Raw genomic sequence first — 26,180 nt, 5'->3', positions numbered from 1 at the left:
AGGGGTGCCTGAATGAGTTAGTCAGTTAAGCGTTCAACTCTTGCTTTTGGCCCAGGTCATGATCTCACGGTTTGTGCATTTGAGCCCCACGTTGGGCTCTGTGCTGACAGTGGGGGGCCTGCTTGGGATTCTCTCTCTCCCTCTCTTTCTCTCTCTGCCCCTCCCCTGCTTGCTCTCTCTCTCAAAATAAATAAATTAAAAAAAAGTATTCTCCTCACAAAAAAAGGTAACTATGTGTGTTGATGGATTTAATATTAAAATTAGCCTGATTGTCAAGCTATTTCATAATATATATGTATTTCAAAACATCACATTGGATACTTTAAATATACACATCTTTTTATTGGCTAATTATACCTCAAAAAGGCCGGAAAAAATAAAATATAAAATTAGAAAAATAAAAAAAACAATAAAAACAAAAAGTAGGTGATCTGGATCTCGGTCTTTCTGCCATTAGCCACTACCCCGTGCTGCCTCAAATAGTTTTATTTTATTTTATTATTTATTTAATATAATTTATTGTCACATTAGCTTACATACAACACCCAATGCTCATACCAACAAGTGCCCGCCTCAATGCCCACTCAAATCATTTTAAATTGATGACCTTTAGTTCTCTAGAAAACCACTAAAGTGTTTACACAGCCCTCAGTAAAACTAAAAGAGTTCATACCTATGAACAGAGAGGGCCCTTTCCTCATCTGGAAATAAGAATATTTTATACTAACAGATTTAGGAGGATATAGAGGAGGATGAATAATTGCTTGGGGCAAAAGAAATTATTGGGTGTGAGGCAACAAGTTTTTAAAGTATTTTTGTGCTACAAGATGAAGGTGATGATGTGGCTGGATTTTAGAAGGGCCTCCAGTCCTGCCACTTGATTCCCCAGGCAGTGTCAGAAAGGGGAAGGCATCTTTCTTCAATTCACACAAACATTTAACGATGAGGCCAGAACAAATTCAGTTCCAGTCTGCCCTTCACAAACTCTCCCATCATCTTTAATGATCATGAATTGAATGGCTTGTATTGTATTGTATTTTTAAGTTTATTTATTTTGAGAGAGGGAGAGAGAGAGAGCGAGCAAGTGGGGTCAGGACAGAGGAGAGAGAATCCCAAGCAGGCTCTGTGCTGTCAGTACAAAGCCCAATGTGGGGCTCAAACTCACGAACTATGAGATCATGACCTAAGCCGAAATCAAAAGTCAGATGCTTAACCTACTGAGCCACCCAGGCACCTCTGGTTGTTTCTATTTTATATGTAGTATCTGTATTATTTAAAAACTTTTGAAAGTAATTTTGACATATAAAACCATCCATTTCATGTGGTTCTATTAGAACTCATTTCAGATTCTCTCTCTTCCTGCCAAATAAAACAGGGAACATTAGATATTTAAGAGTAAAACAAGTCAGATATAAATCAAATCATATATAAATCTGCTACCCTTAAGGCTTTGTTAACAATTATATACATCCTAGCTTCACTTCTACAAAAAGTAAATAAAATATCCATTAATTGTGAGAATTATACTGTGCTTTGTGCATTGTCTTTAATGATTTTATTATTCAGTCATTTACCAAAATAAGAAACAGATACCCATGTCCACAGAAATATATTATCATGGGGAATCTGTCTGGGCTACCAGTAGGAACATGTACTGTTTGTTGTTGTTGTTGTTTGTTTGTTTTGTTTTGTGTTTATCTTAGTAAAGTGATAAGTCACTGCAGGCATTGTAAGCAGGGAAGTGATGTAATCTGATTTATATTTGAAAATCAGGGGTACCTCAGTGGCTGAGTTGGTTGAGCAACCGACTTGTTTCGGGTCATGATTTCATGGTTGATGAGCTCGAGCCCCACATTGGGCTCTCCCACATTGAGCTCTCTGCCATCAGTACAAAGCTCGCTTCAGATCCGGTCCCCCTCTTTCTGCCCCTCCCCCACTTGCCCTCTCTCAAAACAAATTATTAAAAATCAATCTTATTACCCTATGAACAATGGATAAGAGCAGTAGCTTAGAGGCATTATAAGAATTTTATAAGTAATTAAGGCAAGTGATGATGTTATCATGCCTTTGTGGCAGTAGAAATGGAAAATATATGGACTAATTTTCTATGTGTTTTGGAAATAGAAAAAAGAATTTCCAAATGGATTTAAAGTAGGTTTGGAAATAAATCATAATGAAGCATGACAACTAGATGCCTTGCTCAGGCAATTGTACAGATAGTAATAATATATACTAATATTGGGAAGACTGAAGATCGGAAGGACATTTTTCCCATTTGCTGAGATGTCAAGGTAACCATTAACTGGATTAGTTGAAGACCACCTTGAATGCCATTTGAGAAAATAAAGCAACGGGTAGAATATGATTGTGGGATCTCTTTTCTTAACCCCATTCCATTAAATTCCATTTAATTTTCTTCTTTCATTGTGCGCAAGATATATAAGAGCTTATTAAATCAAGTCTGTATTTCTAGAATTAATTTAAAAATATAGGAACAAGTCCTTTGTTCCACCCTGCCCCCACCACTGCCTTATGGATTTTTGTTGTTGTTGTTGTTGTTTGCTTATGTAATCTTGTGTGCTTCTTTTTTTTTTTAAGTTATTTAAGGAAAATCATCAACCCCAGACTATTCTTGAATAATAGTTGAGAGCAACTTGACTGTTGTTGAACAGTTCGAATCTAGGAGTCAATGAATGCAAATTTAAGGTCTTACACTGCCAGTTGTACAAAACAGTATAAGCTTGTTTCTCCGCTGCACCAGATAGTATTGATTAGGTTCTGCTACCAGAATCTGACCTCAAATGTCACTGGCTGAAATGAGCAAAAGTTTATTTCTCACTCAGGTGAACTCCACTGTGAGTCTTAAGACCCCCCCCCCCCCCCACCCAGGCATCAGGAGCCCAACATTTCAGTCTGTATCTCTTTTATGACCTCACCCTATGTACAGATGCTTTCACCATCATTCAGGCAGGCGAATGTGTATAAAATCTACTGTGGGTTTCTCAAGTTGGGCAATATATCACAAGAGCTGGTGGGTTGAAAAGTCGAACATGCAAAGATTGCACAGTCTCAAAATAACTCTTTTGGTTAAGGTGTCCCTTAAATAATTGCCAGTCCTTTTTGGAAATCAAAAAATGGAAATAAAATCACAAGAATGTCTCTGTTGTTAAATGTTCCTCTTGTAAATTTGTAGCAGGTAGCCTGCCCTGAGTCTCCATAGCAATGTAAGGTTTTGTGTATATGTTCATTCTCTGCTTCAGAACATTTACAAAGCCAATATAATAATAGGTACTTTGTTTTTCAGTTCGGCCCCAGGCAAAGCTGGACTTAGCATAATTACAACTTATCAAAGAGTTAGTATTGATTAGCTCATATGCTTAAAACCTGCCGATTTCCCTTTTGCAAAAGTATTCCTGCTTTCCTTGGGAAGTGCCAAGGGACAGGTGAGAGTAAGGCTTCTTTTTCTTGAGAAGTAGGTTTTAGTGACATGATTGAGTTCCAGATCAATTGTAGATAAAAAGAAAAAAGTTCAACATGCCAAGAATTAGTAGATGTGTAGCTGTTTTAGCTTGATTACAGTAGTGTTTATGCTTCTATGAATGTTAGCTAAATGTAGAAGACTATACACCTGAAAAAGGAGGAAATTTACTGTATATAAATTACAGTTCAATGAACCTGACATAGAAAATATGCTAGCCTGACTACAAGGCACAATACCTCCATCCCATATGAACCCAACTGCATGGAGATACATTTAATGTATATCAGTTAGACTTTTTGACTGGAATTTATTGTTTTATTAGAAAATGAAAATTGTTCAGAGTGCCTGGGTGGGTGAGTTGGTTAAGTGTCTGATTCTCGGTTTTGGCTCTGGTCATGATCTCACAGCTAGTGAGTTCGAGCCCCACCTCGGACTCTGTGCTGACACTGTGGAGCCTGCTTGGGATTTTCTCTCTCTCTCTCTCTCTTTCTCTCTCTCTGACCCTCCCCTTCTCTCTCTCTCTCTCTCTCTCTCTCTCTCAAAATAAACAAATAAACTAAAAAAAAAAAAAGAATTAAAATTGTTCTATGAAATACTCCTAAAAGAAAAAGTATTGAGAAGGCCAATAGGGATTTTAGTGGAAAGATGGAAAGGAGATGGAAACACGAAGTGGGGGGAGAGCAGTACAGATCTAAAGACATTTGGACTGAGGCACCCAACATCTTACACTTGAGTAGTTCAATCACAGCCCATCTAGGGAGGGACCCAGGTAAGCTCTTGATCACAGCTTGCAGGGAGTTCCCCAAATAGCCCATTAAAAGGCCCCCAAACTACCCAGTAAAAATCTGCAGGCTGACTGTGAGGAGGCAAGAGTAACTTGATGGCTTACTCAGAGAATGACTTACCAAGAAGCCACTGGAAGATGCTCAGAAGGTCTACTTGGCCAATAAGTTGGGGCAGATCCATCAGGGTGGGATCCCTGTAGATATGCTTCACTTGGGGCTTGCTGCCAACTCTTTTGCTCTTTCCTGAGGAGCCCCATAGCCACTTACAAACCAGAAGTCTAATACCATGGTGGGCTGAGAGGCAGAGTGGTAGCATAGAGCCTACAACATGTCTGGCAATAGGAATAATCCAAGAGAATCGAGTGGAATCTGTGCCCTAAGTAAGGTGTAGGATATTTAGCAGATCAGAATACAGGATGCCCAGTTAAACTTGGATTTCTGGTAACATTATTATTGTTATAATTATATTCCATGCAATACTTGAGACTTTATTTAAATAATCAAATATCATATGGAACATAGTTATATATATTTTTAAATTGTTGTTTTCCTGAAATTAAAATTTAACTGGGACTTTTGAATTTTATCTGGAAACTCTGGTCCCAAGGAATCCAGCCAGAGCAAAGCAGTGTTCTAGCAGTGTGAGTTAATGATCACTACTCTGTTGGTTCTTATTTCTCTACTAGCTTTGGACTTTATTTCCTATGAGTTGTCAACAGAATAATCTGACTAGAACAGCATAGGGTCTATTTCCTTCAGAAACAGCTTTTGACCCTAAAATACCTTTTCAGTCTTCTCCAAAGAAGAAAAGCAGTAGATACTAAGGAATTCTAATGTTTATATACAATACAGAACCCTCCGACTTGTAGAGAGTGCAGGATCACTCTTTATTTATGGGGAGGACTTTTAAATATCAATACTTTTCATAGTTCAGGATCACTCTTTATTTATGGGGAGACCTTTTGAATATCAATATTTTTCATAGTTCAGGATCACTCTTTATTTATGGGGAGACCTTTTAAAATATCACTATTTTTCATTCTATTTCATTCAATGTGATCTTTTGATTTGGGGCTACTACGTTGGAAGAGTAGAAGAAATACAGGCTCTAGAATCAAAATGATTGTGTTTTCATGTGACCCCTTTGCTAGCACTACATCTTGCCAAATTCATATCCTGATTAGAAATAGAAGTGGGTGCCTATGCATCTTCCAATTAGTCCTGAATATCGATTGAACATGTGTCTGCTGATGTAATAGGCTGGACCTAAGGCCTGTAGTCACTCACTTATGGGCCCTACCCAGGCCAGAAGCTCCTTCTTCTGCTACTTTTTTCCCCACATTAGAGGTTCATGTCTAAGACCCAGGATCTTGTTCCAGACAAGGCCAGCAGCTGGTATGCCTTCCTGCATCTCAGCGTCCCCACTGCCCATGAAGACAGGGCTGGTTTCCAATGGGCGTGGTTTCTATGCAGAGACTGCTATGGACTTGGCTTTGTGCAGTAGACCTTCCTGCCCTTTCTCTTGTTCCTGGGATAAAGTCCCCACATAAAGTGCTTCATCTTCCACCCATAGCATTCTTCAGACAACACTATCCCTTCTGTTGCAGGACTAGGGGTTCTTGCTCACAAGGTTTTATGCAAAGCCCCTGGTCTGGGCAGGGATTCACTGTGGCTTATATGAGCCTCCTAAACCTGGATCTTCTCCTCAATGCCCCCCTCACTGGTGTCTCCTAGGGTCCCCTCTCTCATCAACTGGCATGGAAATTAGACCTTTACTCTTCCTTGGGGCCTGAAAGATAGAGATCTGGGCTCCTTCTGACTAGGCTGCTCTCTCCAGCTTCCACATGGGCATCTGACACTTGAGAAGCAGCTATGCTCCCACCAGGCACCTGCCAGTGCTAATTCAGTGAGACCACTTTGATCCTTCAGTCAGCAGCATGCGGATCTTTAAGACTGTCCTGGACATTGATTACACAAAATTCTTTTTTTTTTTCTTAATTTGGAAACTTTTTAAAAAATGTATTTATTTAAATTCAAGTTATTTAATATACAGTGTAGTGTTGGTTTCAGGAGTAGAACCTGGTGATTCGTCACTTACACATAACACCCAGTGCTCATCACAGGTGCCCTCCTTAATGTCCATCACCAATCTAGCCCATCCCTCTACCCACCTAACTTTCAACAACCCTCAGTTTGTTCTCTGTATTTAAGATTTTCTTATGGTTTGCCTCCCTCTCTGTTTTTATCTTATTTTTCCTTCCCTTCCCCTATGTTCATCCGTTGTTTCTTAAATTCCACATGAGTGAAATCATATGATATTTGTCTTTCTCTGCCTGACTTATTTTGTTTAGCATAATACACTCTAGTTCCATCCACGTTGTTGCAAATGGCAAGATTTCATTCTCTTTGATTGCTGAGTAGTATTTGAATATGTGTATATATATTTGTATACATATATATATGACATATATATGTCATATATATGTTATATATATGACATATATATGTCATATATATGATATATATGACATATATATATATCATATATATGTGTGTGTGTATATATATATATATATATATATATATACATATATATCACATTTTCTTTATCCATTCATTAGTTGATGGACATTTGGGCTCTTCCCATAATTTGGCTATTGTTGATAGCACTGCTGTAAACATTGGGGAGCGTGTGCCCCTTCAAATCAGCATTTTTGTATCCTTTGGATAAATACCTAGTAATGTAATTGCTGGATCATAGGGTAGGTCTATTTTTAATTTTTTTGAGGAACCCCCATACTGTTTTCCAGAGTGGCTGCACCGGTTTGCATTCCCACCAACAGTGCAAAAGGGTTCCCCTTTCTCCACTTCCTCACCAACATCTGTTGTTTCCTGATATGTTCATTTTAGCCATTCTGACAGGTGTGAGGTGGTATTTCATTGTGGTTTTGAGTTGTATTTCCCTGAAGATGAGCATCTTTTCATGTGTCTATTAGCCATCTGGATGTCTTCTTTAGAAAGGTGTCTATTTGTCTCTTCTGCCCGTTTCTTCACTGTATTATTTGTTTTAGGGGTGTTGAGTTGATCAAACATCATTCTTGGTGGTGAGGGGGCCATTCCTCAGTCACCAGACCCCCTAGACAAGTCAGACCCCTAGCTACCTTTTGGGAATCACCCCACTCATTGACTCTGAGGATATTCCCCAGTTGTGGCTTAGGATCTGAGGATTGCTCAGCTTTGAGTATCTCCTAAACCCTTTGGCCCTTGAACAAGTTCTTAAACCCATCTCCAGTGCTCTTTTACTACAGTGAGAACAACTGAGAATAGAGACAGTCCTTCTTTGGTGAGCGAAGCTCACCCAAATGATTCCACGAGGTAGTTGGAAGTTGAGGAGGAACACTATACTAATGTTTTCTATGTAGGCTATTTCGCTTTTTGCCAACAATATCATGATAACTCTTCCTGGTTTCCTGAGCAACTCTAAAAATGCAATGCCTTCCTCCAAAGTCTAAGACTAGATCTGTACAAGTGTATTTCCCCGCCTTGTCTAAAAAAATAGCATGAGGCTAAAACAGGAAAGAATAAGGCTTGTTTCTGATCATTGGTTTCATTTTATTTGATGGCTCACAATTTCCAGACCCTAGTAACAGCAATCTTTGTCTACCACAACCTTTTATTGTCTTATGGTTATACTAAGTAACGTCACACCTGGCAGGGCATGGTTTCCAAGCAGGGACTTAGAAACTTGCAAAGCTATAAACTAGTAAGCAATGAGCCAGACACATTGAACATATTTCAAAGTCAGAGATTTTAGATGGTTAACTAATTTTGTTTCTTAACAAGAATACATATGCTTACTAAGATATATAAAGGTACTGCCCCAAGAAGAGCATGATTTTAGTAGGTATGTGCACACATTAGCGTGCACTTGGGTGTAGGGATAAAAGCAAGGATGCAAACAGTACTTAGTAACTGGATTAAGACAAACAACGCTTGAGAAATGTATCACTTTTCAAGGTCTTAATGGGTCCCATGTGGATGAACAGCTGGAATATTGACTTCATTCAAATCAAGATTCATTTTTTTTTCCTTTTGGAAATTAACAACTTGAATTTTGAGCTTGATTATTCATTATGTTATTGCAGCACCAAAAGCTAGTCAGCATCCTTGAAAACATTTTCTCTTGAAATTAGGGACTATTGCACACCAGCAGAAGTCATCTGTGCAAATCGTGAAAGCAGTTTCTCATAATTCTCTCTCTCTCTCTCTCTAAGGAACTGAAGAGCCTTCCCATTTTTATTCATTTATTTCCAATGCATGTAAAGATCTTAGTTGCTAAGACCTCTACATGCATTCTGTCATTTAATCTTTATACGTGCTGTTCTCTAAGGTGGGTACTATGGTCTTATATTTACAAACGAGACAACTGAAGTCTTAGAGTTTAATTAACTTCCTTTCAGAGCTCTTTTTTTTTCCTACAGTTCTTAATTTAAAACGAGTATGTTAAAAGGAACTACTCCTTTCCTCACTTACTCATATTTCTTCCTCTCCTTCCCTGAGAGCACTTTCTTGTCTTTTCCCTTCTTATTCTTCCTCTTCCTTCTCCTCCTCCTCTCCTTCCTCCTCTCCCTCCTCCTTCTCCTTTTCTTCCTCCCTCACTTCCTCCCCCTCCCTACATCCCCTGTCCCTCCCCCCTCCTCCCCCTCCTCTTCTTCTCTTCCTCCCTCTCTTCCTCCCCCCTCCACATCCCCTGTCCCTCCCCCGCCCTTCTCCTCCTACTGTTTCATCAGTATTCCATTTGCAATGGCTCTGGCTAAAGTGAAACATGAGGAACATACCTTTTGCGGCCATCCTGTTAGCTATTTCCTTATGTTTAGAGTTTCTCTGTCATCCAAAGCTCCAGAGTCTCTACTCCAGGCTCGGGTACCAGCCCTGGTCGCAGAGCTCCTGCACACGATTACATTTTCCTGGCTGCCAGGCCTCCGCTCACTTCATATTCAGAGTCCAAGTTCACCATGTCCCCTCCCAGAGCGCTCCTTCGGTCATGGTATCCGGCCTCTTTTTCTCTTTTCTGTGACCGAGTTTCCCCTTCTGCTCCAGTTTCTAGAATGAGGACCTCACCCAGTCATGGGCTGCCCCCTCCAGACTCTGTCCTGTGACCTTCCTAAAGACTGCATTTTGAATCTCCACATGTGATTTATTGCCCTACTGCCTCTTGGCTCTGATCTTCCCATCATCTATTTAAGGGCACTTTATTTATTTAGGATGATTGTGGAATGTTAAGCCTAAAAATAAAACTGCCAGTCATTTCACCAGCAAAAATGGGTTGGTGCAGGAATAGTAGGGAATTGCAACGTGACAAAAGCAAGCTACAGCAAACCATAGGAAAATCCTCAAAAGGAAGGGGAGGACCACTCTTTTATCGAGAAAGGGGCGGAGCTGGGGAGGGCTGTTAGAAACAAAAAGTCCATTGGGGAAAAAGGGAATTCTAAGTGTAGGGGCTCCTTGTTGGCTGAGTGTGACTGTCTCTCATTGGCTGGGCTGTTGCCAGGAGAGGGTGGTGAGGTGAGAAACACCTTTCTGTCTTCTGCTGGGTATTAAAGAAGGCAAAATAGTATGGCTTGAGAAGGGAGGTCTCTTCCTGTGGGCTCTGCCATCCCAGGGAAGCAGTAGGGTGTGCGAGCTGCCTGCTTTTGGCTTCCCAACACCATTTTCACAAATGAGGTTTCTTTTTATTCACTTTCCCAATAATGTATCTTCTGAGCTGGGGTACTTTTGAAAGTGAGGAGAGGCTTTATTAATTAATTAATTTGTTTATTAAATTTAAGGAAATGTATATTTATTTTTGAGAGACAGAGACAGAGAATGAGCGGGGGAGGGGGAGAGGGAGAGGGAGACACAATCCGAAGCTGGCTCCAGGCCCCGAGCTGTCAGCACGGAGCCCGACGCGGGGCTCGAACTCACAAACCTCAAGATCATGACCCGAGCTGAAGTCGGACACTTAACTGACAGAGCCACCCAGGTGCCCCTCTTTATTTATTTTCAACTTTATTTATTTTGAGAGAGAGAGAGCAAGTGAGGGAGGGGCAGAGAGAGAAAGGGAGAGAGAGAGAGAGAGAGAGAGAGAAAGAATCCCAAGCAGGCTCGGCATTGTCAGCACAGAGCCAGACGTGAGGCTCGAACGCACAAACCATGAGATCATGACCTGAGCTGACCTCAGATGCTTATCCGAATGAGCCACCCAGGCACCCCAGGAGGCATCATTATTTACAAATCACACTGGGAGTAGCAGGCATGACCCTGACCTCACCCTAGCCAGAGCTTGAGGTTTGCACACAGCTTGGCCGGGCACCGGATCCGGTTAGGAAAGCTGGTTAACGTTTCTATGCCATAGTTTTCTCTTCTGTGAGATTGGGTTACCCGTTGTACCTCGGCCTGGAGTCATTGCGAGGCTGAAGTGAGTTAATGCGCGCAGGGCATTTAGAGCAACGACTGGTACGCAGCAATCATTCAATGCCATCAAACTACAATTTGCCTAATTTTTGTATCTTTGACGTTGGCAGACGAACCAGCCTGTCTAAGCCTGTGAGAATTGAACGTAAGGATGCGTGTGACCACCCTCCCTCCTCCAGACGCTGCTCTTACTATCTGACTTCATTCTTTTCTTACTGGGCAAGTGACTGCTCGACGCCCCCCATCCCACAATGCTTTCCCACCCATCTCCCTGTACTTCCTGCTTGCATTTCTTGGTCCAACCATATGTTAAGCAATGTCACAGGGCCAGCAGACGGTTACTCCTGCTGCCAGTTTCCTAATCAACGGCAAGCCTTGGGGACGCACAGTGAAAGCAGAGTGGTCCCAGGTGCCCGTGTGGTTGGCACACTCTGCAGTCAGCCAGCACCACATTTCCACCGACTCCTCTAGAGTGTTGCCTCAGGCAAAGGTACGTTAAGCCTGAGTCCGAAGAGGCTGCAGTTTTCCAGAAAGGACATCATCGCTATCATTACTGAGCGTCTCCTACTCTGCTTCAGAGGCAGGACGTCTTCCAACGCTTGAAGCCTCCAAGGTAAACCCTACAGATTCGCTCTTCAGAGAAAGCCCCCTTTTTTCTTGTCTCCTGGGTGCCACCCAGGAGAGTCAGTGGGCCGTGAGGATGTCTGCAGAGTGTTCTGGTTGGTTGTCACGTAGAGATTTGGAACTTTCAGCTGTGAGCATGGCTTCCCCTTAGAGTCTGATTGTTCCTCTGGTGTTGAAAATGTTAGACATAATTGTCTACTTATTTCTTTGGAAAGACACGGGCGCGGACACCACCTACACACACACACACACACACACACACACACACACACCTCTTAGATGTATATAATCCAAGTGGCTGCCGCCAAATTCGGCTGCCGGCTGTGGGAATGAGAGATGGTCTGGACACATCTGAAGTAAAGATTTAGTAAGTGAGTTTCTGCATGAGCTCAGAGGGACGGTAACGATACTCTGAAAGCCAGATTGCCAGGTTCGGGTCTCCAGCTCCTGAAATTGCTGGCCTTGTGGGTTTTGGCAAATTACTTAAGTCTTCTGGTGTTCCGCTTTCTCGCCTGCAAAATGGAAAGGATCATAGCAGCAGTACCTATTTATATGGATGTGTGAGACATATGGTGGTTAAATGGGTAAAACATTTAGTGCAATGCCTGACACACACTAAAAGCCAGATAGGTGAACTTAATGGGTTCTCAGGAAATCTACACTTCTCCCATTAAAAAAGAAAAGCTCAATTGACCACATTATTGAACATAGTTTATTTTGCCTGAAGCCTGAAAATTCTCCCTGATATGTATAGTTATTTTATTTTTATTTATTTATTCTTTAATGTTTATTTACCTTTGAGAGAGAGAGAGAGAGAGAGAGAGAGAGACAGAGTGTGAGCAGGGGAGGGGCAGAGAGAGACTGAGACACAGGATCTGAAGCAGGCTCCAGGCTCTGGGCCGTCAGCCCAGAGCACAACACGGGGCTTGAACCCATGAACGATGAGAGCATGACCTGAGCTGAAGTCAGAGGCTTAACCGACTGAGCCACACAGGCGCCCCATTTATAGTTATTTTAAAAAATCAAGAGGTACCTGGGTGGCTGAGTTGGTTAAGCATCTGACTCTTGGTTTCAGCCTAGATCATGATTTCATGGTTCATGAGTTCAAGCCCCACATTGGCCTTAGGGCAAACAGCACGAGCCTGCTTGGGATTCTCTCCCCCTGCCCCTCCCATCTCTGCCCCTCCTCTGCTTGTGCTCTCTCTTTCAAAATAAATAAATAGGATTCTTGCTCTCTCCTCTCTCTCTGATTCTCCCCCACTCAAGCTTTCTCTCTCTCTCAAGAAAAATAAATAAATAAACTTAAAAAATAAATGATAGATTTCCTCCTTCCAGAGCTACTCGGGAGTTTCTCTGTATGAGAGGCTCCAATCCTCACAAACATATTTCACATTATCATTCATAAGGCATGGCTACATCAAGCTGGACCAAAAGTTCATTTATTTATTAAGCATGTATTTGCTGAGTGCACAGCATGTGACAGACACAGATCTAGGCCCTGGGGTTACCAGGATGGGAAGACATCAGATACAGGTGAACATCCAGTCAGTTGAGGTTCAGACACGTAGTAGTAGGAAAAGGGAAGCAGAGGGCAGGGCGTTCTGAGGTAATAAAGGGGAGGCTTCCTCCAGACCCGGCTGGGACTCAAGATGGCTTCCCTCAGGAAAGTGTGGCATGTGGACTGAGAGTCAGTCTGGAAGAAGAGCAGAAATTTTCTAGGTGGAGCTTGAGAGAAAACGTGTTTCAGGAAGAGAGGAATAATACTGAGAAGGAGAGTTGAAGACTTTTGAGAACTTGATGCTTGGGGGGCATTAAAAGAAATAAAACATGGCTGGACAGAGCTGTGAGATAGGGAGGGGGAGGCGTGAAGCTAGACTAACAGGCAAGCAGGTATCTGATCATGAAGGAACACCGCTCTCCACATTAATACATTTTAGCGAGGTAGATATCTTATGTAAAATATAGTTGTATTTCCCAGGGCATGTGGTTGGCTGTCAGTGAAGCATGCAACTCTTGATCTTGAGGTGGTGAATCTGGGCCCCATGTTGGGTGTGGAGATCACTTAAAAAAGAATAAAATCTTTAAAAAAATGTATATATATATACATATTTCCCAATGGATAAATGTTAAGCCTGAGCTTTGCAAGGTGATGTTCAACATAGATGAGAGAGGGATTTGAGGGAATTAAAAAAATTTTGTTTTACGTTTGTTTATTTTTGAGAGTGAGAGAGACAGAGCACGAGCAGGGGAGGGGCGGAGGGAGAGGAAGACACAGAATCCAAAGCAAGCTCCAGGCTCTGAGTTGTCAGCAAGAGCCTGATGTGGGGCTCGAACTCATGGATCTCGAGATCATGACCTGAGCTGAAGTCAGACGCTTAACCGACTGAGCCACCCAGGTGGCCCTGTTTGGCCATTCTTATTATTATACATCCTGACCAGGATTACATTAGGTATTTATTAAAATAGACTTTGCTGTCAACTTTTTGACATTTCCTCCTTCTTGGATTCCGTGCATAGTGTTGAACATAGAAGGTAAGGGTTCCTTGTCATTCTGTATTTATCAGTGTTTAAACAGAGCATGTACCTAAATGCTAGCATGGAAATCAGTATTGGCAGGACATTTCGACGAGAGGTAAAATAGCAATTTCCAATGTGATAAAGTTAAAGATAGAATGTGTTCTGACTTTCACCTTCTTAGTGCCTTTGTGAATAAATAAGCATGACACATACCCTTTATGATAGAGAACTGGAAAGGTAAACCTTATCCTGAAAGGAAGCAGCATGGGTCTAATCTGATAAAAGTGAGTGAAATTATTAGAAAAATAGATCTGCCATACAATTTGCAACAAACAGTAGAAATTAAGAAACCATTTTAAACTCAAAGTCAATAGTTTTGGCAGAATTCAGCAGTATATAATGGGTTTGTAGTTAATCTCTTTTTTCTTTAAAAAAAAAAAAAAGCTTTTTTTAAGCTTATTTATTTATTTTGAGAGAGACAGAGAGCAAGTGGAGTAGGGGTAGAGAGAATCCCAAGCAGGCTCTGCACTGTCAGCACAGAGCCTGATGTGGGGCTTGAACTCATAAACTGTGAGTTGTGACCTGAGCCAAAATCAAGAGTCAGACGCTTAACTGACTGAGCCACCCAGGTGCCCCTGTGGTTAATCTCCTACTGTCCACCTCATCAGTTGTAAAAGCAGAGAAGCATTTTGCAATCACTTTGTGTTGGAGAAGCCTGTTATCAGTTATTTTACTAGCAAAAATGGGTTTATTCAGGAAGAGTAGAGAATTGCAATTTGGGACAAGCAAGCTAACACAAAATCTTATGTGAGTCCAGACAACAAAGAGAAGGAACTGCTCTTTTTATAGAGGGAAAGAGGGGAATTAGGAGTTACTGTTATACACAAAAAGTCCCTTGCAGCAGACTGGGACTTGGAAATAGAGTAGCTTTTAGTTGTGACAGCCTCTTGTTGGCTGGGCTGCTCTTCTCTGGGATAGTAAAGTGGTATTGACTTGGAAGATGCCAAGTGCTTCTCTTCCTGTTGGGTCTACAACTGAGGAGGAGGGACAGGGCACGAGAAGCCCCTGTTGTGGCATCCTGACTCCATCTGAAACAAGTTTCCCTTTATCAGTTTTCCCACTAGGAAGTTATATTGCTCAAGATTGAACATACTGTGTGTGTGTATATATATATATATTTTTTTTTAATTTAGTTTAGTTTATTTATTTATTCTTTTTAAAAAAAAATTTTTTTTTCAACGTTTTTTATTTATTTTTGGGACAGAGAGAGACAGAGCATGAACGGGGGAGGGGCAGAGAGAGAGGGAGACACAGAATCGGAAACAGGCTCCAGGCTCCGAGCCATCAGCCCAGAGCCTGACGCGGGGCTCGAACTCACGGACCGCGAGATCGTGACCTGGCTGAAGTCGGACGCTTAACCGACTGCGCCACCCAGGTGCCCCTATTTATTTATTCTGAGAGAGAGAGAGAGAGAGAGAGAGAGAGAGAGAGAGAATCCCAAGTCACTGAAAGTGCAGAGCTTGATGTGGGGCTTGAACTCATGAACCATGAGATGGTGATCTGAGCTGAAACCGAGTCAGACATTTAACCAACTGAGCCACTCAGGCGCCCCCAGTGTATATTTTAGCGACACATCTTTTTTAGGTGTAATGATTGAGGTGGTTGTTTGGTGAACCTTATATACAATACTTTGAGTCTTTTTTTTTTTTTTTTTTTTGCCACAAGGCAGAGTATGAGTTAAAGTTAACATTTACCAACTGTCTATTAGGTTAGGGACTTCAGACCTTATCAAAGTTGCCTCTTGCCATGTTAATATGAAATTAAAATTATTTTCATTTTACATATGTGAACACTGAGGCTCCCATTACTAGATCACACAACTAATAAGTGGCCAAATTTGGATTTAGATTCGTCTCTTCCACGGTGCTTAAACTCTTTCCGCTGTACCGAACGGTGACCTAGAACGGTATCTTCCATATAGTACTATATAGCATAACGATTAAAAAATGTTCGACCTTAAAGTAGAACGTCCCTAATAGAGCTGAACTCAGTTATGAGCTGTGTTAAGTGTGGGTAAGTTATCTGACCTCTCTATGCCTCAATTTTTTCATCTTTAAAATCGGAATAATAATATCGCAACATAGATTGTTGGGAGGATTAAATATGTTAACACGATCACAGCAACCAGACAGTACCTGGCATGTAGTAGCAACTCAATAAATTATACTTTTTGTTATTATAAGGAGGTGACCAAAGTCATTTTCCTCAACCAAGAGATCAACTCTCAGTGAAACCATCTGTCTGGTTGTCCAGGATTGATTTGAAGAAAGAGGGGCTATGTAATGTATACATACATATAAAAATGAGAAAGGAATCACACTTCACTGTTTCAAAGTTATGTGAGGCACTCAGACTTACTACAGTAGTTTGATGGTGTCTACTACTCCAAGACAAAATGAAATTCAACAATGTAAATTGATGCTCCATTTGTGGAGAGTCATTTTGATGTATGGACGGAAATGAACCCTTCTGTTGCACTCAAAAAATTGTAGCTGGTGGGGAAAGGGAAAACATCAAACCTTTGGATTTCTTTTCTGTGATAGCCATCAATAACCCCAGATGGCCTCCCGAGGAGATGAGAATGCAGAACTGGAGGCAGCCTCAGCAGGTGGTACCCCAGCGAGCCAGGTGGAACCAGAGGTGGTGAATAACTCTGTCTACCAGCCCATTAATGGATCACAAAATCAACAGAAGGAGAAGTTACAGGCCCTTGGGGTAGGTCATCTTTAGTTTACAAATTGGTTTAAGACAGAAGAAAATAAATAGCATGTGGAAAACCTTGTCCTCATCAGGAGAGATTTCTGAATTATTCATCACTAAGTCAATAATGTTGCTTCTTTAAGAAAAGACTGGGACCCATTTTAGACCTGGGGAGTAGGAACTGTCCTGTCAGCATTGGAGAATGGACTCCAGTCTGACCACCACCTCGGGAGGCTGAGTTCTTATGAATGCCTTCCGTATTTTAGATCTAAAAATTGGATTGACGAAAGCTTGGATGAACTGCTGTTTAATGTCTGAGTGCCTTCATCATACTATGGCCCCAAGGTGTGCTAGGAAGATATTTGACCCCATCTGTGTTGCCAGCCATATTGCCTCTAGTTTTCTACCACTGTCTGGAAGGAGTTTGTGAGAATGGACAGGAGGAGGGAGAGACGTGGTGATGAAGGGCTGCCATTGGGATCGGTGGGAATGGCATAGAACAAAAACCTCCCAGAATAAGGCCTTGCCCAGTTAAGCTTGACATTGTCATCATTTCCAGCACTGATATCTCCTTTCTGAAGAAAATTCAAATGGTCTCTTCTCCATGGACACTAGTACATGACCATTATGCTTTTTTTTTTTCTTTTTTCCTTCTTATAGGCCGTCCAGATCCTGAATGGAGCAACAATTCTGGCTCTGGGTGTTTTTATAGGTTCCTCACAAAGCATATTTCGTCCCTTCCGCCAGTTTTTCTTGGTCTTCTACACAGGCTACCCACTATGGGGTGCTGTTTTTGTGCGTATTCATGTTCCCCTGACCATAGATCATTTCTTAGATACCACTGCTAGAAATGTGTTAGATTATTAAAGTGTTGTTTTTAGGTTATTTGGAGATTGCATGCTGTGGGTTTGATTTGTAATTCCTTACACAACTTTTAAAAACAAAGTGCCTTCCTGAGTAAGAGAAATCACATTTGCTGAGTACAAATTAAGTCTCAAACATTAACTTGATGTATTCATGCATTAAATCCAGCTATTACATTTATGGATGCTAAGAAAATCAAATGAAAAATGAGTATTGGTGAATCGTCTTGTGCAGTCAAGAGAGTCCTGGTTTGGGAGATAAGAGATTTGCCTGCTGATTACAGTCTGGAAATCAGAAGACTGATTTCCCCTATTTGAGTCAAAACGGAATCAATAAAATAGGCTTTGGTTCTAGGTGGTTTTAAAATTTATTTGAATAAATAAATTTGTTATTTGATTATCAACTACCTGATGTTTTCTTTTTAAAAAGATAATTAGTTGGAACTATTTGCTAACCAGACACTGATTTTTTTGTCTTTGTTTTTTCTTGTCTATTCTGGTGTTAGACCTTTGAGAATTTATAAGTGTTCGGTCCCAGGCTACCATGAAATCCAAGATGGGCAAGTTTAGTTGAAAATAGTAAATGGAACATGTAATTGGCAAATGAAGAAGATATAAATTTATAGCAAATCTGGGGCTCTAATTTATTCGTGAGTTTAGTTTTTCAGAATCATCGACCTTCAGATCTTCTTTAAAACAAAATTGCTCATAATTTGGCAACAATCTCATATGCTGACAAAAGATGACATTCAGTTTCTGGATGCAGTATAAAACACGTAATTTGGATTTAACATTTCTGAAATTTTTAGATAGTTCCTACTATCATTTTGATGAAATACTTGGAGTCTGAATTTTTCTAGAAAACCTGAAGTACACATTTTCTCTGCATAATGAATCCTGACTATCTAAATGGAAAACTTCCATATTGTATAAGAGAGGATGGTGAAGTGTTTCAGTTATTCCATCAGGAAAGAGTTTTCTTTTCTCAGAAAGCTGGGGTCAGTATGTTGGGAAAATGTGGTCAGGAAGCCAGAGCTCATTCTTTGAAAGCGTCCTCAGCATGAAGGTTCAAATCTGACCATTGGATTCCCATCGCTGGAAGCTTTGCCCCAGCTCTGTCTATCGCTGATGGAGTAAAGTCTAAGATCCACGACATTATCTGGCCTTACCTGCAACTACACCCCTGTCTCCCTCCCCTTCCCTCTGTATACGGGCCCTGCTCTTTATTGACCGTGTGCTTCCTTATATGAACCAATCTTCCTCTTACCCATCCTTATTGACCTTTGAGAAAAATATCTAAGTTCTTACCCTTTAGTTTCTTCAGTAAGATAGTAGAAATAACATGGGGGCCCTCTTTTTGGGCCATTTTTAAATGGGGAAAAAATACATAAAAACCTTAGCTATTGTTAATAATACAAGTGCTTTAGGTGTGCCGGGCCAATTTCCAAGACCTCATCAAGTATCATTTCATTCCATCCCCATATAGCTACAAGGTCAGTAATATTAACATGGGGATATGCACATCTCTATTTTACAGAAAAAGAAAGTAGGCAAAAACTGAGCCTAGGTGACTGAATGAATACAAGCTGAAGATAGGGTCAGGGTGCATATGTTCTCGACCATAAAGCTCTAGTGACCCTGAACTTTCTCGTGATAACCATCTTGTTATTTGACGTGGAATCCGAAGCCTGTTCCTTTGTGTTCAGGCAGAATATTCGAGAATTGAATCTATGGAGCCAGCTCTTGCTCTCCATGATTTTGGCAACTTTGCCCTCAAACCATAGGCGTGGCTCTGCAAATTGTTGTAAGAATTTGTGGGGTATAAAACAGCATGAAATTTTGAGAAAGCCATCAACTTGTAGAGAATTCACTTTATAAAATTAGAGTCATGAAAATAATAGCTTATCAAAATAATCATTTAAAATGAGTGGGTATAGTGATGTAGACAGACTTGCTGAAGTTCTTTCAGAACATCTAATCCAATAAATCAAACCCTCATCTGAAGCTTGAGTCAGAATATGAGAATGACGTTATATATGCATGTGTATGTAAATAAATATTATTTACATTTAATATAAGTATAAGCATAAAGATAATTATATCACATTACATATATGTCTTTATCTTATGTTTTTAAAGTATGCACGCTCATATAATGTATAAAAACAGATGTAATAAAATATCACATGTTTGCTCAAAATTTTAACTAATTTAAAATTTTATTCATACAAAATGATGAGCAACATCGAGTATAATTCTCTGTGATAGAGTGTGAATTTTAGAAAGAAATTTTATGCATCCATTGCTAGATATCTACTAATTGACGGAAGACAAAATGAAAATGGTTGAGACTTAATGTTCTCTTATCTGTTTCATTTCCTGTGTTTAAACAGTTTATTGTTTCAGGATCCTTGTCTGTTGCAGCTGGGAGAAAACCCACAAGAAAGTTGGTAAGTGGCAGTTCTTCCTGTATTCCTATGATTGTGGAACTAGAAATAAGTTACCCATTAATAACAAGAGAGTAGAGGTTGGTGAATTCAACTGAGACACCGAGTCTTGTGTAATGCACAAGAAAATTCTCTTAAGGCATTCAGATGGTAAATTATCAGAAAATCATGGAGATTGTGAATGATTCCTGGGATGGTTACTTTGAATATTTGATGAATCTGAAGCTCAGAAAAAGGCTTCTTGATTTTTGCGTGTTGTGAAACTTGACTAATTCTAACTACTTTGAGTGTACCCTTTCCCACCACTAAGTCCACACCCAAAAGCCAAAAGTTCTATTCCTTTAGTGATTCCTTATACACTTCATAAGTCCCTGTTATGTGTTCTCACTAAATCATCTCTCTGCCAGCTACACGCCTTTCCTAGCTCATTCACTCTGCCTTCTCCATGGATGGCCACCTTGAACACCAATCCCTTTTCTTTTACCTTTATTCTCTGTTGATGACCTTGCTCCCTATTCTGAGAAACCCAAGCCCTTAGAAAAGAACATTCAGATGCCCTCTCTAACATCCACTTCACAGAACAGGTCTGAACCGATTCGTTTTTTATTCTAACTTCTTACCGTAGGTGACTCTGATTTTCTTCAAAGCTGTCATCCCTATTTGAATACTAGATTCTGTTCCTTTTTTTCCCACCTGAGTGCATCACTCCAAATGTCTTTCTGCTAGATTTTTTCAATCAGCCTATCAGCATCCAGTTACTAATCTAAGCAGAAAAAAAATACCTTGACCTTATTTTCTCCTGATAGCTATGGGCACAATTTGCTTTTCCTTCTGTAGTTAAACTCCTCAAAGGAATTATCTACACTCTGTCTCCAGTTCCAATCTACCCAGTAAGGGCTTTATTGTCTTCCCTACCTATCGAGTAAGAACTTCCAATCTACCCAGGAAGGGCATTGTTTTATAATAAGGCTTTATTTTCTTCCCTGTTACATCTTTGTAACCACTCTCCTTAAGATCACTACTGATTTCTCTGTTGGCAACGCAGAGATCAATTCCCGGTCCTCATCTAACTTGATTCATGGGCAGCATTTAGTACGCAGTGGATCACTCATTCCTCCTTCCAATCATTTCTTCGTTTAGCTTCTAGATCACTTCCTTTAGCTGGTTTCCTCTTGTCTTTTCAGTGTCCCCTTCTCAATCTCCTTTCCTTTGCTTCTCTCTGACCTTCAAAAGTTGGGGTGCCCCAGAACTCAATTCCTTGTTACCTGCCCTACTCACTCCTTTGGTGACCTCATCCATGCTCCTGGCTTCAAGTGACATTGCATGCCCACAACCCTGAAATAAACACTTCCAGCCTAGATCTCCCTCCGGGCAACAGGCCGGTGCATCTCATTGCTTCCACTTAAGAGTTCTAAAATCTCCCAAACTCTATCCTAATCTTCCTCCTCCAACCTTCTCCCTCCATTTCCTCCCCATATCAGCTGATGGGCACTCCCTCCTTCCAGATCCCTGAGGATTATCCCTGACTTCTCTTTCTTTGACAATCTTGAATCCAATTGATTCACACATCCTGTTGGCCCTATGTTCAAGCTAAATCTGACTTTGACTGTTTCTCATCCAGTCAGACACCATCTTTCTTAACCGGGTTCCTTGCTTCTACCGCTGGCCCTGTCTACACTAGTCCTGCTTGAGACCTCAGTGCTCCCATTAATCTAACTGCATTGCCCCTTTGCTCAAAATCCTCCAGGGACTCTATATTTTCCTCAGAGTAAGAACCAAAGTTCTTCTTAAGACCCGCAGGTCTTAGATGGGGGTTTAAATGAATTGCTACCAAAGGAAGGAAGCATGTGCTTCCTATATTAATTGAAAATTCCTGTTCTTTTTTTAGGTGGAACACAATTTTGGAATGAATATTGCCAGCGCTACCATCGCTCTAGTTGGGTTTGTTTTTGTCTCGATCAATTTAGCAGTTAATAAGTATTCTCTCAAGGGATGTCTGTCTTCACAGTCACTGGACTTATGCATTTGCATGGGCGTCTTATCAAACGTATGTTTTCAAAAATTATGTTTAATTATAAAATATTCCAAATGATCTCAAATGTACAGAAGAATATCATATCGGGTATCATGCTACCTTGATTTGAATCCGGGCTTTGCCACTTATTAGCTCTACAATGAAGGGCAAATTAGATAGTGTTTCAATGTGCTCATATTTTTTTTTTTTTTTTATTAGTTTTTGAGAGAGAGAGAGAGAGAGAGTATGAGTAGGGGAGGAGCAGAGAGAGAGGGAGACACAGAATCTGAAGCAGGCTCCAGGCTCTGAGCTGTCAGCACAGAGCCGGATGCGGAGCTTGAACCCACAAACTGTGAGATCGTGACCCGAGCTGAAGTCGGATGCTTAACGGACCGAGCCACCCAGGCGCCCCAATTTGCTCATCTTTGATATGAGGATGGTAATAGTATCAATCTCACAGGGTTGATGTGAGGGTTAAACAAGTTCATATTTGATGAGCAATTAAGACAGTGCACCTTGGGGCGCCTGGGTGGCTCAGTCGGTTGAGCGTCCGACTTCGGCTCAGGTCATGATCTCACGGTCCATGAGTTCGAGCCCCATATCGGGCTCTGTGCTGACAGCTCGGAGCCTGGAGCCTGCTTCGGATTCTGTGTCTCTTTCTCTCTCTGCCCCTCCCCTGCTCGCACTCTGTCTCTCTCTCTCAAAGATAAGTAAACATTAAAAAAAATAAAAAAAAACCCAGTGCACATTGTGTTATAATATTAGTATTTATTGCTGCTGCTACTATTACACTCCCCAGAGAGATTAAATGAAATTTTTTAAATTTCATATCTTACTTAATAAAACTGACTTGGGAGATTTACAGTGTTCTCTGTGACCTGGGATTTTTGAATCATGAGTCACCGAAGTTTGGAATGTGGTACTTCACGTTGGAATTTTGGGGGTATATTATTTTTAAAGGGAAGCTCCCTAAGAAACTTTTCAAATGATGTTGTTGTTTGCGTTAGATATTCTCCCTCTTCTGAGGTCAATTTAGAATTAAGGTTTTCCTTTAAATTTGCCTTTTTTTTTCCGTGATGACCTATTTGATGACCTATTTTTACTGCCTGACTCCCAGTCCTCCTGTTTGCTGGCAAAGAAGTTTGTGCCTCATTTTTTTTCTTTCTGAAATGTATTGTTAATTATCTAAGTTTATATTTCTATGGGTCTGGGTTTTTTTTTGTTGTTGTTGTTGTTGTTTTTTTCAGGTGGGTTTTGTAGTATTTTCCTTCTGGAACAATCTTGTGTTTGCTTCTCCTTCGAGGTGCCTCAGTGATAATAGCAGGATCGCTAGTCTAGTAATTTTGTGTTTAATATTTCAGTTTAGTGTTTAGTTTCTAGGGATGGCATAGACACATAAACCTTCTAATAAAATCCCATTAATGAAATGGTGGGGGGTCATTTTTGTCCATTGTTCTGAACTACCTACTCGTTTCTTTAGTTGGCTATGACTCAGATTCCTAGACATTAGCAAGAATATCAGAATTTTGCCTTTACAGCCTCTTCAGCTGTGACCACTTCACGTGGTTGATAAAAAATGCAATGTATCTCTCTCTCCAGGTAAATTTTTTCCATTTATCTATTTATTATTTACTTATTTAAAAACATTTTTTTTTAACATTTATTTATTTTTGAGACAGAGAGAGACAGAGCATGAACAGGGGAGGGTCAGAGAGAGAGGGAGACACAGAATCTGGAACAGGCTCCGGGCTCCGAGCTGTCAGCACAGAGCCCGATGTGGGGCTCAAACCCACAGACCGCGAGATCATGACCTGGGCCGAAGTCAGACGCTCAACCGACTGAGCCACTCAGGCGCCCCATTATTTACTTATTTTTAAAGTTTATTTATTTATTTTGAGAGAGAGAGAGAGGGTACGCATGGGAAAGGCAGAGAGAGAGAGGGAGAGAGAGAATCCCAACCAGGGCAATGCTGTCAGCAGGGAGCCCAACATGGGGCTTGATCCCATGAACCGTGAGATCATGACCTGAGCCAAAATCAAGAGTCAGACACTTAACCAACTGAGCCCCCCAGGCCCCAGTTTCTATGTTTTTAGGTTGATAAGGTGTCTCTTAAAGAGTGTTGGTGTGTGCCTGTGTCTTAAACCTAATCTATGGTTCACTTTGTTCTGTTTTAAGGGAGGGAGATGTTATATTTGGTTTCTTGATGACATGTTTTCCCTCTGAATGTTTGTACTATGTGTCATATGAGGCATCATATCTCCTAGGGCATCATGTCTCTAATGCTCATCCTTACCTTGCTGGAATTATGCATCAACATCTCTGTTTCAGCCATGTGGTGTGCAGAAAACAAATGTAATTCCAGAGAGGTGAGTTTGTTTCCATGACTAATAATTCACATGGTCTGCTAAGGTTTAAGGTTCTCTCCGACTTCCAGAGTTGAAAAGATATACTTTTATGTAGTAAGGATTTGTGGGGTTCCTGGAGTTAGAGACGGTGTGAAAGTGAGGGATGGAATGAAGGCTGGAAAAGGATTCTGATGTGAAAATCTAACCGGAAACAATATATTTAAAATAATATTCAATACATTTATAACATCACAGTATGATCTTATAGTAATATAATTAGTGTGATAATAAATGACAATATCAATAATAATACAGTTACTACAATATAATAATATAATAATAATATTTAACATATTTTTATACAGATATAATTAAGTTCAATAATTTCCATGTAACCTGTCAGTTTCTAACTGTATACCCAGGAAAAACCATGAATTCTTTCTAGATTTTAGGTAACTCACCTATAAGATGAAAACATTTTCATTGTCTTCTGACATTTGTTGTGAGGACTATGTATATAAAACTTTAGCATAGTAGTAATCAGTGAACACATATTATTGACGATAATCATGATGATTAAGGAAGGGATGGAAGGAGAGGGAGATGATGATCCTTTTCTTGGAAACTGATGTTTTATTTTCCAGGAGATTTCCTCACCTCGTAATTCTGTGTAAGCAGAAATGCCTCCTGATGAAACTAAATCTGAGAGCAAGGAAGTTCAACCTCAACTCTCCAAGGAGTCAGAGCTTCATCAAAGACCTCAGGAAGACAGGGGCCTCCTCTCTTTACGGCACGAATCAAGAGAAACTTGAATTTCTGACTCAACTTTTTTGTTTTTGTAAATTCTGTGCTCACCACTCCAAAGTTGTTCCCATAATCGGTGCTCTTTCTTCTTACCCGCCTACCCCATTGCCTTACAAGGTTTAAAGGAGGCAGGCAGAATAATTCCCGTTTTATGAATTCTCTCTAAATCCAACTCCCAACCACCCATTGAGAAGGAAAACGAGTCAGATGTTTTTTGCATTGCAGAAAAATGCTTCTTGACTTTAGCTGACGTCAGCATTGTAAAAACTCAAATAAAAAAATCATCATTATCATCGTTAAGATCGTTTTTTTCTCACATTTGAGGGGGGTAGGGTCATGTCTCAGAGGTTTTATTTCGGTCAGCTTCTGAGATTCCCACAAGCCCTGATACGTAAACGATGGTGTCGATCGGGGACTTTGAGAGCAATATCAATCAACATTTGTTCTTCAAAGGATGGCGAGAAACTGTAAAACGGAGAAGTAAGGAATAAGGGCTTTAGATCCTTACAGATCTGGGTTTAAATTGTGGTACCGTCACTTGTTACCTGTGTGAAGTTGAGCAAGTTACTTAAGCTCCCTGACCTGTTTTTCCTCATCCATAAAATAGGTGTAATATCAATGGACTACCTCATCGGTTGTTATAAGGCTTCAGCCCTTGTAAGTGGTACGTAGAACCACAAGTCCTAAGTGGCCGTTGTTGGTGCCGCCACTGCTGTTAAGGCTGGGGTGGGACGGTGGTCAGATGTGCAGGGAGGATGGCAGAAACCCTCACTTCCATTGTGGCTCCTCCCATCCCCCTGGTGACATCAATGGCTGTCTTTTTAAGGTGGCAGTTTGATGTTAAGTCTCCTCCTGATGTATCTGGTTCCCGATTTATCTTCTGCTGAAGCGCTTATGTTTCAGATTTAGAAATTAATTCCCCTCTCTTGATACTGAGCTGAGTCATTCATAATGTCTGTAAGTTCATACCCATAGGCTATTCTTAGCATCATGTTTACCACATGGGCAAAAATTCTTTCATACGCTTCTCTACTAATTGTTGCCTCTCTTCTTCAGAACACACACACACACACACACACACACACAC

The 26,180-nt window shown here is 40.7% G+C and overlaps 1 protein-coding gene across 1 annotated transcript; it reads left to right on the top strand.

Annotated features, from left to right (window-relative positions):
- Nucleotides 1-9,749: 9,749 nt before the first annotated feature.
- MS4A3 (membrane spanning 4-domains A3) lies at nucleotides 9,750-25,373 on the top strand. Its single transcript, XM_060606769.3, has 8 exons — nucleotides 9,750-9,831; nucleotides 10,830-11,332; nucleotides 16,464-16,635; nucleotides 17,281-17,415; nucleotides 19,877-19,933; nucleotides 21,819-21,977; nucleotides 24,209-24,310; nucleotides 24,934-25,373. Exons 3-8 carry the CDS (start codon nucleotides 16,480-16,482, stop codon nucleotides 24,961-24,963), a joined length of 639 nt encoding a protein of 212 aa, XP_060462752.2. The 5' UTR covers nucleotides 9,750-9,831; nucleotides 10,830-11,332; nucleotides 16,464-16,479; the 3' UTR covers nucleotides 24,964-25,373.
- The last annotated feature ends 807 nt before the right edge of the window (nucleotides 25,374-26,180 follow it).

Source organism: Panthera onca, chromosome D1 (assembly GCF_046562875.1).
Source record: "Panthera onca isolate mPanOnc1 chromosome D1, mPanOnc1 haplotype 2, whole genome shotgun sequence".
Taxonomy (NCBI): domain Eukaryota; kingdom Metazoa; phylum Chordata; class Mammalia; order Carnivora; family Felidae; genus Panthera; species Panthera onca.
The sequence above is the reverse complement of the archived record's forward strand: the minus strand, read 5'-3'. Positions and strand labels throughout refer to the sequence as shown.

Bases quoted from the DNA above. Each gene is read 5' to 3' on its own strand.
- MS4A3 (XM_060606769.3), top strand. From the start codon at position 16,480: ATGGCCTCCCGAGGAGATGAGAATGCAGAACTGGAGGCAGCCTCAGCA. The intron at 17,416-19,876 runs GTGCGTATTCAT...GTGTTTAAACAG, and splicing joins CACTATGGGGTGCTGTTTTT to TTTATTGTTTCAGGATCCTT. The intron at 21,978-24,208 runs GTATGTTTTCAA...CATATCTCCTAG, and splicing joins GCATGGGCGTCTTATCAAAC to GGCATCATGTCTCTAATGCT.